Source organism: Chlamydotis macqueenii, chromosome Z, assembly GCF_036417535.1.
Source record: "Chlamydotis macqueenii isolate bChlMac1 chromosome Z, bChlMac1.mat, whole genome shotgun sequence".
In the NCBI taxonomy this organism is placed as follows: Eukaryota; Metazoa; Chordata; class Aves; order Otidiformes; family Otididae; genus Chlamydotis; species Chlamydotis macqueenii.
Genome location: NC_141593.1, coordinates 75,643,802 through 75,657,381, shown reverse-complemented (window position 1 = coordinate 75,657,381; position 13,580 = coordinate 75,643,802). Strand labels below are relative to the sequence as shown.

The following is a 13,580-nucleotide window of genomic DNA, read 5'->3' as shown; positions in this document are numbered from 1 at the left end:
GAGGGGAGCGGGAAGGGGCCGGTGAGGGAGCGGAGCGAGGGAGGGCGGGCAGGCGCCGGCTGCCGAGCGAATCCGGTCCGCATTTTGCCGCTCGCCGCCGCGCTCTCCCTCGCCGGCAGCGGCGGCGGGCGGGTGGCGGGCGCTCGGAACAGCCGGTTGTTTAAAATCCTTCTAGAACCGTTTCTAATTCCCCCTTGCGCCGGGGAAGGGAGAGCGCGGGGGGGGGGGCGGGAGGAGGGGGAGGAGGAGCCGAGGGGGCGGGGGTGGGGGGAGGAGGGAGCAGCCCGTCCGGGTCTCCGCCTGTCGATCACGGCGCGGGGGGGCGTGCCCCACCGCCCGTCCGACCAATGGGATGTGTGTGTGGCGGCGTCTCCATGGTGACGGGGCTGTTCCCGGGGAGGCTGTGATGGGTTGACAGGTGCGTGACAGTCGGAGCTCTCTGCAGGCATGTACGGCAAAGGCAAGAGCAACAGCAGCGTCCCGTCCGACAGCCAGGCCAGGGAGAAGTGAGTACAGCCCGGCCGGGCCGCCCCGCCGGGCCGCGCTTGACGCGGGCCACGACCCTGCGCGCAAAGTAACTTTCCTGCCGGCGGGCGGTGCGGGGCGGGCGCGGCGGGAGGCCGGCCGGACGAACGAACGAACGGACCGACCGACCGACCGACCGACCGAGGGGGGCCCGGCGCCGCCCGGGCCGGCGTCAAGAGGGGGAGCGGGCGGCCGAGGCCACGCTGCTCGGACGGCAAGGACCGCGGAGAGGCGGGGGTCCCTGCGGCGGGACAGCGGCGGCCGGGCGAGGGGCCCGCAGCGAGCCGCTCCCCCGCCTCTCCCTCCTCCTTCTCCCTCCCGCGGCCGAGCGGCGCCGGGCGGCCCCCCCCGCCCCGTCCCCGGGGCCCTCGGCGGCGCAAGGTGCCGGGACAGCGGGGGTAATAAAAGAGCCCCGGCGACACGGGGGACGGAGAGGGGGGACACACACACGGGGGGACGGGCGGGGGCCGCCTCCCGCCGCTTCCCAACTCGCCGCCTCGCAACTTTTCCCCGGGACCGCGCAGCCCGGCGGCCCCGGCCCCGCGGCGCTTTGTTCTCCGGGACGCAACCGGCTCCGGCTCCCGCCCCGCCAGACAAAGGTGCTGCCGGCATGGGCAAGCACCCCCGCCTCCCCTCCCCCCCCCCCTTTTTTTTTTTTGTTTTTTTTTGTTTTTAATTATTTTTATTTTGGGGGGTGGCGGTGCTCGGCGGGGCTCCCTCGCACCCCCCCGCCCCCCCGGCCTGAATCCGGCTGGTGCCAAAACAGCCTGCGAAAACTACTTTTTTTTTTTTTTTTTTTTTTTTTTCCGAGGGGGGTGGGAAGCCCATAAAATTTCCAGCCGAAGCGCGCGAGGGCTCCTTTATTTTTCTCTTTCCCCTCCCGCAGCGAAGGCAGGGCCCGCAGGAGCGGGGAGAAGCCGGCGGGAAGCGGGGCGGAGCGGGCCGGGACCCCCGGCGGGATGCGGGTAGCCCCCCCAGGATGGAGGGCGGAGGGGGGGGGACGACACGGGACTTGGGGAGCCTTCCCCCCGCCTCCCCGAGGGCTCTGCGCTGCCGTTAGGGCAGGCGGGAAAACATCGGGGAGGAAAACCGAGTTTTTTTGGAGCGGCTGGCGGCTCTTGGAGTTGTCTGGAGCGGCGGCTTCTCGGCGTTGCTGAGGTTTAGCACTTGGGGGGGTGGGGGGTGAAGGGGGAGGAAGAGCCCGTGTGAGGAGGAGGTAGCTTCAGCCCGGGGAAGGTCGGGGTGACGCTGCTCAGGGGGTCCGGGGATGGAGACTTCCGTCCAGAAACCGGGTTTGTGCCCGTCTCCTGCAAAAATCGCATCGCTGCAGCGCTGCACTGAGCACCAGCGCTCCGGGCACGGCTGAGAGTTTCAGGCAGTTTGTCCTGAACCTTCACCGAAAAGTTTTTTTTTTTTTTCTGTTGTTGCTACTTTTTTTTTTTTTTTTTTTTTTTTCTGCAGTATTTTACAGACTTCCTAATTCCAGAGGCTGGCATGCGTGCTTCCTGGAACAGCAGCAGGCCAGGCATCGCTGTTGCCACAGGAAGGAGAGGGAGATGCCAGGGGAAATTTTAAAGTCTTGTTATGTTTGGGAGTTTCGCACGTAACTTTGCAATGGAAAGGTAGAGGAAGACAGAGGCAGCAGTGACATGAAATGTTAGTGGCTGAGATGGAGTGGGAGACAAAACTTGGGCACGAAAATCTAATCAACTAGTGGCACTTCTTGCTCCCAGCGTAGGAATAATTTAAAAAATAATCGCTTAAGTGGCTAGTGGAAGCGTTGTTTATTTGGCGTAGCAGAATTATACAATTAAACCATTTTCTTGTGCCACATAGTTGCTGGTGTTTGTCAATACACTTGGTATGTTCCTGAAGGGCACAGTAGGATGGCACTGCGGGACTAGGTAAAACAAATCTATAGGGCTGCTGTTTGTTTGAGCAGATGAAGATCATGTTCTTTTAATTCTGCTTTGCAAAAACTAGCCACTACAAGCCACAAACACAACTGTTCTGGTCCTAGGGCTGAAACTTTAAAATGTTCTTTCAGTCATCTTTCATTGTAGCTGATTTTTGTTCTGTATTCTTGTTGCCAGAATGCACATAGCATTTAATGCAGTATGAAAATGCTTAATTATTTTCAGGGCAAGCCTGCCAAACTGACCTATTACCGAGTAGCAACTGCCCTCCTAGGTAAAGTTGTTGGGGCCTGCTAGATGGTGCTGTTTGATCTAAATACACTTTGTCTCTCACTCACTGTAGCTAACAGCTGGAAATGTGGATTCCTCCTGTATAGGTTATTTTATGCAAAACACTGAAATGGATTGTTCTTAAATCATGGACTTGACAAATCGGTCACTTCTTGGTAGCATGGATAAACACAACTGGGAATTTAGAAACCCCCTCTTCCTCTCTCATTTCGCCCTCTCTGCCCCCCCAACTGTCCTTTCCTTTAATGAAAAAAAAAAATAAAAAGCCTAAAGACTTGGTTTATTATGTGGAATAAAATTACATAGTCTACATTCCAGATTTTTTTTGTATTACATCTTTTCAAGTTTCTTCTTAGTAGATCAGATCACATCATTGCTATTTTAATGTGTTTGCTTTCTGACATCCAGAAAGCTATGATTACATTTTTTTCCTCTTATGACATTGTTTTGCAGCCATGCAGTGCTTCTCCTAAGGTGAAGCGTGAGTTCTTGCTCTGCTCAGAAAAGTTGCCATCACATTAAGTATCTCTACAAGAATACAGCTCCGACTTCTGCGCGAGATTGTGTTAATTCAAAAACCACAGAGAAAATACATATGTTTGACTGATAGATTAAGTATTTGTTTAATCAAGAACAGGATTATAATTATGTTTCATTTGAAAGTTTTCAGAACAGGACATGTAACTTAACTTTGTCATGTCTCCTCAAGGTTTTAAGTATCTAAAATGTGTAGCCAGCAACAGATCTTCGAAAGACACAATAATTAAGAACATTTTTTTAAAAAAAACCAAACCACACTACTTTGAGTTTGGACGGTCTAATTATATGGAACATATTTCTTCCCCACGAGGATTGTGCTGGTGACAGGACTAGAGTGTGAAAAGAGTATTTATCAAGTGTGGAAAAGATGTGTGTTGTTCAGATGTTGTTTGTAATCAAAGATGTGATATATTTTACAGACCAATCCAGTGCCAAATACGTTTGTAGGGTGGTATCTCACTGTATGTTGTCTTTAATATTTACATCCTTTGAGGTTATGTAATTTCTATTAAAATGAACAAGTTTTGCACGTCATTTATAGCAGCCCTTGGCAAATTTTCAGTTCTAAAGATGGTGTTCGTTTTATGTTTTTTTCCTTTGTCCCATCTGCCTGACCTTTGGGGTAAATTATCTGTATTATGTAGATTAACAACACATGTGAAGTGTGGACAGATGAATTTGGGAAAAAGAAGACCTCATTTTATGCCAGAGAGGTACGCGGTACAGCTAGGTAAAACACTAAAAATGAAGGAACACAACACGCGTGAAGAAGATGAAGAGAGAAAAACCACAAGTGGTGGTGTTCCCCTTCTTCCCATTCTGGAACAGCTGTGACTTAATTTTGGGTTCAGGCCATCCCTATTGCATAAAGGATGGGAAGGTTGTATTAAACAGTAGCTTTTCCACCACTTGTGCTGTGCTGAGGCCAAGTAAGGCTCATCTACATTAGAAAAGGAAAAATACTAAGTTACTACATTTTTTCTAAACATCCTCTTTTATTATCTCTTCACAGCAAATGTATCTTTTTAAAATTTTTTCCCTTATTCTTTAAAATTGGATTAATTCAGGTTAGGAGCTTGGACCTGCTGACATCTCACTGAATGGTGAAACTCTGTAAACTTTTAATCTTGGAGAAAGAAGGACCAGACTATACAAATTTTATGTAGCTGTTCAAACTGGATTCTTACAGACATTTGCAAATGGAACTCTGTATATAAATAATGTTTTAAGTTAGAAAATATATGGAGAAAAATAGTTAAGAAGAACATATAATGAGAACTAAATTCTAAACTAGAACTAAATAATAAAGGGATTACATGTATTGTGTTCTGTTGTCTTGGTCTTTCAGTGGTCTTCTAAAGTAGTCTTTTTCCCAAGATGCCCTTAATTACTTCACTGGCGCTCAGCAGATATGCAGATTTTGTTTTAAAACTAGCTGGGTGACTAGAGACTGCGATTTACATTGATATAAAAGGATGCATGATCAAAATAACAACATAGAAGCAAGCACTGGAGTCAGTTATTGACTGATTTTCTGCTTGATGTAGAAGAAGATGTAGAGAAAGTAAGAATACTTGACTGCTGCTCTCAGGGTATTGCTCCATTTTATTTCATGACCTTAGTTGTAAGTGTCTCCCAGGTTTGATCTTGGCTAGTTGGTCACATGGAGGAAGATGAGTGTTCCTCTTTTCCACTTTGCTGCTGCTTTGAAGAAGAAAGAAGATGTCTCCTTTGTTGTCTCTCCTCAAGTCTGCTTTGGGTGGTTGGCTGTTGGGACGTACGGCTCTTTTACAAGAGTGGTGTGGGGGCCTGCCTTGATAGGTTTCTCCTCCCAAACAGGAAAGCAGAGTGAAATTTAAACAACTTCTGTCATTTTCTTGTTGGTGCCCCAAGGGCTCTCTGTAAATAGAGTAAAACTCACCAATGCTTTCCTCATTTGATGAGGAGATTTGCCAGGGCTTCTGAGGATTTCTGGATTTCTGGAGATAGTTTGTTGGTTTTGTTCCCCCTGTTCCCAAATTTGGAAAGGCAGCATTGTGTGAATTTACAATACTTAGGTTACCTTTTTCCACCATAATATTTGTAAGCTACATAAGAATAAGATGCAGATTAAAATTGGCTTCAGTGATAAATTTGCTGCTCATCCCTGGGAAATGGTGAGCTAGGTTCTCAAGTTTCAGGTTATGAAAGATATATTGATCTCTCTATTTTTTTTTTCCCATTTGAAAACAAAACTGGTAGTTTAATCCAGCGTGCTTTACAAAATTTAGGTTTGAACACTGATTTCATCCATCAGGTCTAACTTATGGAAGATGTGCATATACTGCTCTGGGAGGCTATGAACGTAACACTTCGTGCCATTTTTGAAGAGTATACTTTTTAATAAGGAAGAGCACAGACGGGAAGGTTCTGGAAGTAGGACAGCATATGAGGGTGTTTCAGATAAGGCATGTGCTGCTGTTCAGACCACTAAGAATAATTGCTTTTGTGGTGTAGGTGCTGGTAGTTAGAACAATAGCTGCAGTGGACATACTTCAAACATATACAAACATACTTCAGTATAGCAGTGTCCTGAAATACGTACCCAGCTTATAAGTGTATTGCTTACTGCAGGGATATCTGTTTCCATACAGTAGCGCAGATACAAGTACTTCATTGGACTGGCAAGAACCAAGGGAAAAAAGATGCTTCAGTTTCTGTGTTGCTTCCTCTACACAACTGGTCAGCTTGCAAAAGGTTTGGGGTTTTTTCCCCCTGCTTTTTCTTAATGATGGACATCGTGAGGTGTCTGATTCCAGCTTTTCTAGGCTCTGTGGTGCCGAGCAAGGTTTTGCTACTGAAGAGCAAGGACTTCTGGAGCCCAATCGGACCCACTGGGTGCAGCAGATGCGCTCTTGACTATAGTGAGCATGATTTGGGCTTGGCTAAGAGATAATTAAATCTTCCTAGAGAAGACAGTAATTAACAGAAGCTGATATATGTTAATAATTCATTTTGCTTAAATTATAGGCATATGATAACATTACAAGTATTAAAGTAGCCAAACAAGGCTTTCATAACTTTGCCAAACTTGAACTGTTTGAGTGGAAAATTTATAAGGGCTTATATATGCCTGGTACTGATTTTTTTAATTTCTGTGAGTGTAAAGTTTCAGTTGAAATGTTTTGGCTGATTTTGAAAATTCAACAAAGAGGAAATGTGTTTTCCAATGTTACAAAAGTTCTCGCAACTTTTACCATGGAAAACTACGAGTACCCTGCTCCTTTGAAACACTTGAAATCTAGTTGAAAAAGGATGAGGGATTTTATTCCAGGGATGTATCTTTTTTTCCATTTGCATGACAAAGCATCTGAATTTAGCCAGGACACAGGTCTTTTCAAAAAGATCAATTTGCATATGCTTAGGACTTGCTAACTGAAATCGCTGAATATTTTGTCTTTGCTGGGAGCGCAGCAGATACTGAGATCAGAGGAGCGGCCTCGGGAGAAAAATTGGGACTGGGCACTGATGGGAAGGAGAGTGTAAATATGAGCAGTTGGAGCCTGCAGCTGTGAGATGCCAGGATGTAGAGATTAATGGAGTTGGCTCTTGAAAGATGATGGAAGAAGCAGGGTGGAAATGGTTGGTCTGGAGAGACAAGACAAAGACCTGCTGCTTAAGGGGACTGGCATTGGGATCAGAGGTCTGGATGGAAGCTGGTGCATCTAGACAAGGAAAATAGACGTAGTGTAAAGCCGGGAGCAGAGCCAGGACAGAGACGTCTTCAAGGAGACAGGTCAGGAAGTGGAAAGTTTTTAAGTAAGGAGGAACATGCTGTCCTTCCAGGTACTAGAAAATGACTCTTCCTTTGCTGCCAGCAAGTACCTGTGAGACCAAGGGGTGAAATGCCTTATTACCAAGATCAAACTGACAAACACCTGTGACGTATCAACTTGACTGAAACAGCAGAGAGGTGTGTGGTAGTCCTAAAACCTGTAACTCAGATGAGATGTCAGAGCTTTGGGAGTGAAGGATAAGCTTTGCCATTTAAAAGCAGCTGGAATAGCGTGTCTCTGTGTGTCCCAGTGCGACGTCTGGGTGCTGTACTTGCATTCTCAAGAACATTCTCTCAACTTGGAAAATACAGATGTATACTAAGCTTATTCTTACTTTGTCCTCATTTATATTGTCACCGATTTGTTTTTTTTTTTCCTCTGGAAAAACTCTGGTTTTTTTTACTGTGCAGAATAGAGCATTGTTTTCATAATGAGTAGCTGTTTGATAATTTGCTATTTTGCCGTCATGCGGTACGTGCCTTATGGCTGACTTGCTGTTTCATAATACAGCTGTTCCTAGAGGAACAGTATGTTGTTTCTTTGGTGCCCAGCACCACAATGTCTGAGTTTCACAAACCATAAAAAATATGCATCAAGCCACTCCTATCTGCCTGCCAGTTTTCAAAATGCAGCAAGGTGCAGAAAGGTGAAAAGCAAAAATACTTGCTGATTATTGGGTCCCCAATTTGAGCCGTCTAGCCCTAAATTTTTTTTTTTTTTTGGGAGCGTCATATAAACCACAGGTGTATATGTACAACTTCCACCATCTCTTTTGCCACTGATTCTAAGGATGAGATGCCATTTTATCATATCTGGCATTCAGAAGATGAGGAACAGAAAAAGATTCATCCCCTGCACAAAGTTTGTTTCAGCTGAGTGGCTTATGACACAGAGCCATCCTATGGCACACGTAGAGATGGAGGACCATTTCAGGTGGTCTCAGAAGGACCCATGTGCAGCATGGTCCCCTCCGCCCCGCGAGCCTGCCATCTCTCCTGCTACAGCATGCCATTTCTGCCTCAGACAGACCGTGGCTCACTCCAGGGCAGGATGGAAACGAGCAGACTCGTGAGCTACAGAACGGGTGAAGCCTGATTTCCTGGACATCTGTCTTCTTGAGGTCATGCTGCGGTGTTTCTGTGAAAGCGAACAGCTGAAGCAAGTTTTGAGATGTCTATCTCTTTTTTGGGTATACTTGAAATTAGAAAATGAACTCAAAAGTTATCCAGGGTGGACAGTTGCGTACTTACACACAGCATGACCTCGCAAGCCTGCTTTCCTTAGAGAGGAAAACTACAAATACATGATTGCATTATTCAGGATGGTGGTGTAATTGGGTAGAGCCACTTCATGATGACTGCTCCGTGAACCCTCAGGGTGCAGAAAAGGGCACGGTCCTGCACAGCCTGGTGTGATACTCTGAGTGCGGGTATTAGCAACTGCACGAAACAGTTGCTTTTAAGAGTTTTCTGCAAAAGCTTCTTTGGGCACCAGCAAGGGCACAGCTAGATGATGGTTTTTCTCCATGAATATTCAGTAGCTACAACTTCAAGCCTTCCCAGCTGTGTTGCCTGGGATTGGGGCCGCTTGGTTCCTGCTTTGTTAGTGTGCAAACAGGCCAGAAGGGAGTGCGGGTCCAGGCTGAGTTTCGTCAAGTTTCTTCTGTTGTCTGCTCAGTTGAGCCACAGACCCTTAAATCCAGATTGTTTAGGGTAGTGGTCAGGTAATACATAGCTGTTTTTTCAGCTACTAAGAGAAGATCTTCCTTAGACAGCAACAAACATGTTGATTCAGAAATCTTTGCGACCTCCATACATGCTTCTCTAGGCTTTAGGATATTTCTCTCTTCCAGTCCCAGGGAGGTAACAGGTAAGAACAGAAAATGTTATTTTCTAAGAAACTGAAAGGTGGCAGTAGTCAAAACCATAGCGTCCTTACTTTTTTCTTTCCTGCTTCACTAAATATAAAAAAATTATAAAATATAAAAATAAACTGAATATTTTTCTGGTGGGTCATTTTTTTCCTTTCAAACCTCCCGTGATTCTTGCCTCTGGACTCTCTTTGGTTTTTCTCCATCTTATTAGTAACACGCGGATCAGAGCATAGTGCTGAGGGTAGTGAAAGAATTACCTCTCTTTTTAGAGAATATATACTACTTGGGTTTTATTTATAAAACATTGCTGCTGATACTCCCTAGAAAACTTGCCTGGTTTTTGTTGTTGTTGGATTTTGTTGTTTTTTGTTTTGTCTTTTAAATAATCCATTTTGCAGTTCACATGCCCTCCAGGTTCTTTTTACAATACTGCTGCCTAGCCAATTATTCCCCATTTCATATTTGTGTATTTGATTTCTTGTTCCTGAGCGTCGTACTCTACATTTGTCTGTATTGACTTTTCCCTTATTAACTTTCCTTATTCTGTTTGTGTCCCCAGAAGGGTTTATAATCTTTCCCAATTTACCGTGTACACTTTTGTATTTCTACATACAACTCGTTAATGAAAGTCTTTTAGTGGAATTGGCTTAGGATAGCAAGAGCTTTCTTGAAGCATTCTCTCATTTGTAGAAACACACTGATAATGAATCTTCCATTATTTTTTTCATGTGACCGTACACCATTTTTTTCATTTCATGAAGACTGTTTGCTTACATAGATCTCATGTGATAGGCTAAGAATCAAAATTCTTATATCTTAACTTTTAGTAAGCCATCCATGTGTTCCTCCTTACCCACTGCCCAGTCTCCCTTCCCACTAAGCCAAACTGAGCTGACAGGTTCTTTTTATTGACAGATAATGTTGACTCTTTCTTATCTTTGTATTTTGAACATGTTTATAAATTTGTTTCTGGGATTGTTTTCTGTATATTTTTTTCATAGTCAAGCTGATATGTCTGCATGAAATTTCCTTTTTTTTTTTTTTTTTTTTAGTGTTTTATACATGCTATGGCATGCTTGGATTTTTCCATTTCTTGGGGGGTTTCTTTGTTTTGTTTTTTCCAGTACCAGACTAATGTAATAAGTGTAAACAGGCCAAAATGGTGACTCCTGCTCATCATGTGAGTGCTTGGACAGTCGGACAGAGAAGCTGGACAGCTCATTTCTGCTCCCCTGTGTCTTGTGTACTTTTTTGTGCAGTGGTCAAGCTTCGCCTGACACTGTGGTGTGAGTTTGAGCTTAACCTGAAGAGCCAAGTCAGTTCAGATCCTCTTTATTTTGTTTTTCTCGGAAAGTGGCCTAACATCTAGGCTGTTGCATACCAACTTGACAAGCATCTCACTGTCATACTCTCCTAAGTGCCTCCTTACAGCTGGCCCACTGAAGCCCTTCCTCTTCCCTTTGCACCTCCATTCCCTGTGCCCAGAGCAATCTGAGCCTCTTGTGTACAAGCCTTTGGCTCCTCCAAACCCTAGCCTGCATGCGGCTTTGACGTCTGCATCTTGTGTTTAGGAAAACCAGCTTCATTTGTGATAAAAGAGCCAAAAGGTAAATTAATATCATTTATGTTGCCCATTTACTTTTTGTAGGCTTTTCAAAATGCTTGCTGTCTTTCTTTCGGCAAGTGTATTGGAGTTTTTGGGCTTTAGTTTTAAGCTGGACCCACTTGTGAAAGAACAGCGACCAGCTGGATTTCCTTCTTCTGAGTGTATTGAGAGCGCGCTCTTTCCCCTGCCTTGTTTCCTGTGCAAATATGAATTAGGAAGTTACCAGTTTGTAAAAATCTGGATGTCAGAAATCACACTTCTGGTGGCAGGTACGATTGGTCAGCTGTGGTTTTAGATCATGAGGGTTGTCTAGCTCCTCAATGTGTCCTAGCGTTGAATTCACAGGCTGCTTGATCCCATCCTTTTTAGGCTTTTCAGTGTGCCTTCGGGCTTGTGTTTTGGTGTGAAGTTCAGTTGTTTAAGTAGAAGCATTTAACTGGGAGCTGACCATGGTGTAACCAATAATTTTTTGCTAAGTTTGTATGGGTCTAGTTGAAGTACAACTCTTGGATGTTAATCCCAAACTCTTGATGGGATTGATCAAGCCTAAAGTGCTGGTTTGCTATTTAGGCTTGGCTATATTGTTTGTTTCCCCATCTCCCATTCCTAGATAAAAGACTGTCTTTGAAAGAGAGAAATTGAGTAATGAAGAAGAAATTACTGATTACACAGTGTCCCGTGTTTTATATTAGCTTTCACTTTATTTGCAATGCCTCTGACTTGCAGGAGAGATTTCACCTTAAAACAAAAACAAACCCATATAATTTTTCTAGAAACAAGCCAGTGTTTTCAAAATACAGAAGCAGTAAGTTATCAGACATAATAAGTTATCAGTGTATGTAAATTCCAGTGCAAGCCATACTTTTTTCATATTGATACTGAAAATGTCTTGTTACTAGCAGGTGTGTTTTTACAGTCATCTGATGAGTTTGGAAAGTTAGTAAGAATGTTCCACTGTTGGGATTAGGTATTTTTGCAGGTAGATAGAGGAAGGTAAAATACTACCTATGTTTTCAGGGGTAATCAACTTAATGCATATTAAAAAGTGGCAGTGTTAGTCTTGGAAAGTGTTTTTAGAGGTTAAAAAAATTTACAGCAAAATCAGTGGCAACCTGAGGTAGCCTCTGTTGGCATGTTGACATTTCCCTGGGAAGGGCTGTGCTTTCTGAAGAAAATACTTGAGTGCAGAGATGGAACTATAATTCCTTGATAAATATGTTGTTCTTGACAGTCCCAGGACAAAATGGATCCTGTGGCTGACAGACTGTATGATTGTGTTGTAAATATTCCGTGATTTATGAGGCTGGAAGTAAGGATGCCACTTGACGCTCCTATGACGGAAGTTGTGGCGCTCTGTCACATCTTTGTAATTGCAACAGCAAGATTTGATAAACCAAACCCCCTTTGCTTTCTTCATACTAAATATTTTGTTTACTGTTCTTCTCTCCCAACTAACCTCAAAGAACAGGGACCAATCTTGGATGGCTCCAATCAGTCCTGTTTAGCTCATCCTTTGAATTAAGGTGCTGGTGGTGAGTTGATAGACGCTACTTATATGGTTGGGAGTGTGGATGAGTTAATGACATTTCATCAGCTGTATCAGGAGTAATGAAGCTCCCCTGTCAAATCTGAAACTGCCCTAGAAGTTAAGGTTAGGATCCTGTTGACAGTCTGTTGAACTGTTAAATTCCTTTGTTTATTATTAAACCCCTCCTAAATCGGTGTATCTGCTTTAAAAATGTGAATTGTAAGTCAAAGGCCTTTTGAGTAATATAGTGAAAAGTTGTCTGAATTTATTGCATCTTCTGTAAATGCCTCCTAAACTTTGCTGAACTGCTGCTCGGTAGCTTGTTCCAGCCGTCAGTTGTCTTTGGTAACGGGCAGCAGAACTGCTGGTGCCTCCTGCCACCAGCAGGTAGGGGATGCGCTCCCTTCTGCAGGTCAAAAAGACTTCTATGATCATGCTAGTGTTATTAAAATATTTGTGAAGTATTATACATGGAGAGGATGTTTTAAAAACTTCAAGGCATATATTCTGGCCTGAGGAATTAAGTTTGTTTTTCCTGTGTGTTTATATGCATATTGTAAAATAATAAAAAGGAAAGTTGATTTTCAGGATTGGCATAGGAATAGTGTGTAATCAAAAAATAAATGCCTAGAGCTTGCATACAGAAAAGTAAAAGCTAGAAAAGGTAAAGGAGAGCTTCTGATCAGAAGATGAAGAGCAGAGTGAGAAATACAAAAATATGCTTCTAGTAATGGTGAAATGCTTGACAAGCAGATCTGACAGGTACAACACATTAGTGTTTCTGACTTCTGCTGCAGCTCCTCACATTCCGTGTCACTTTTAATTTTACTATCTGTATGTCTAATTCTTTAGGAAAGAAAGATGCTTACTCTTACGAGACCAGATCTGTAGACATATGTAACTGCAAACATAGTTACACATATTTTAAAATAGTTTTAGAAATGAGAGACTGTGATGCATCAAAACACCAAAAAAAAGCTGTATCTTGTGCTTTGAAGAGGCAAGACTTAAATAATTTGTCCAGGTGTAGCTGGGAAACCTATAAAAAGTGAATGCAAACATGACTTTGAATGATTTTGCAGAACATCTTAAATAGATTATTAAAACCAAAATCAAACTGGAATACTGGATGCAGATATTTGTATTAATTCTAGTAATTGAGAATGTTACTTACAAATCTTTCCCAATATCCTGTAAGTCTTTAGTTTTATTAGAGATTAGAGAAAATTACAGAAAAAAAAAGTTTGGAGTTGCCTGGTGTCGATCTCCAATTCTGTGTGGGACTACTCATTTGAAAAAAAAAGGCATAATAGACAGGAGAAGTTTTTCTTGGCATAGAACTGTAACTATTTTCCCCCTGTAAAACGATACAGCTGAATTGAGCAGTGTTTCACTCTTATTACTATCTAGTAAAGCTCTTATGAAATACTTTAGGAAGTTGAAAAAAGGACTCTGTGTTTTTAAAATTCAGACGTGAGACAAACAT

General features: G+C 43.6%; 1 protein-coding gene across 5 annotated transcripts in view; it reads left to right on the top strand.

The window, feature by feature from the left end:
- The first annotated feature begins 327 nt into the window (after nt 1–327).
- The window catches only part of SSBP2 (single stranded DNA binding protein 2), a 191,909-nt gene continuing 178,656 nt past the window's right edge, over nt 328–13,580 (top strand). For 4 of the 5 annotated variants that reach the window (XM_086770738.1, XM_086770737.1, XM_086770740.1 and 1 more), the window contains exon 1: nt 328–506. In XM_086770738.1, the coding sequence (XP_086626864.1) occupies nt 448–506 (59 nt within the window). In that variant the 5' untranslated portion in view covers nt 328–447. Of the gene's footprint in view, nt 507–1,986; nt 2,148–13,580 lie in introns of all 5 variants that reach the window. The other variant, XM_086770736.1, reaches the window with a different exon arrangement.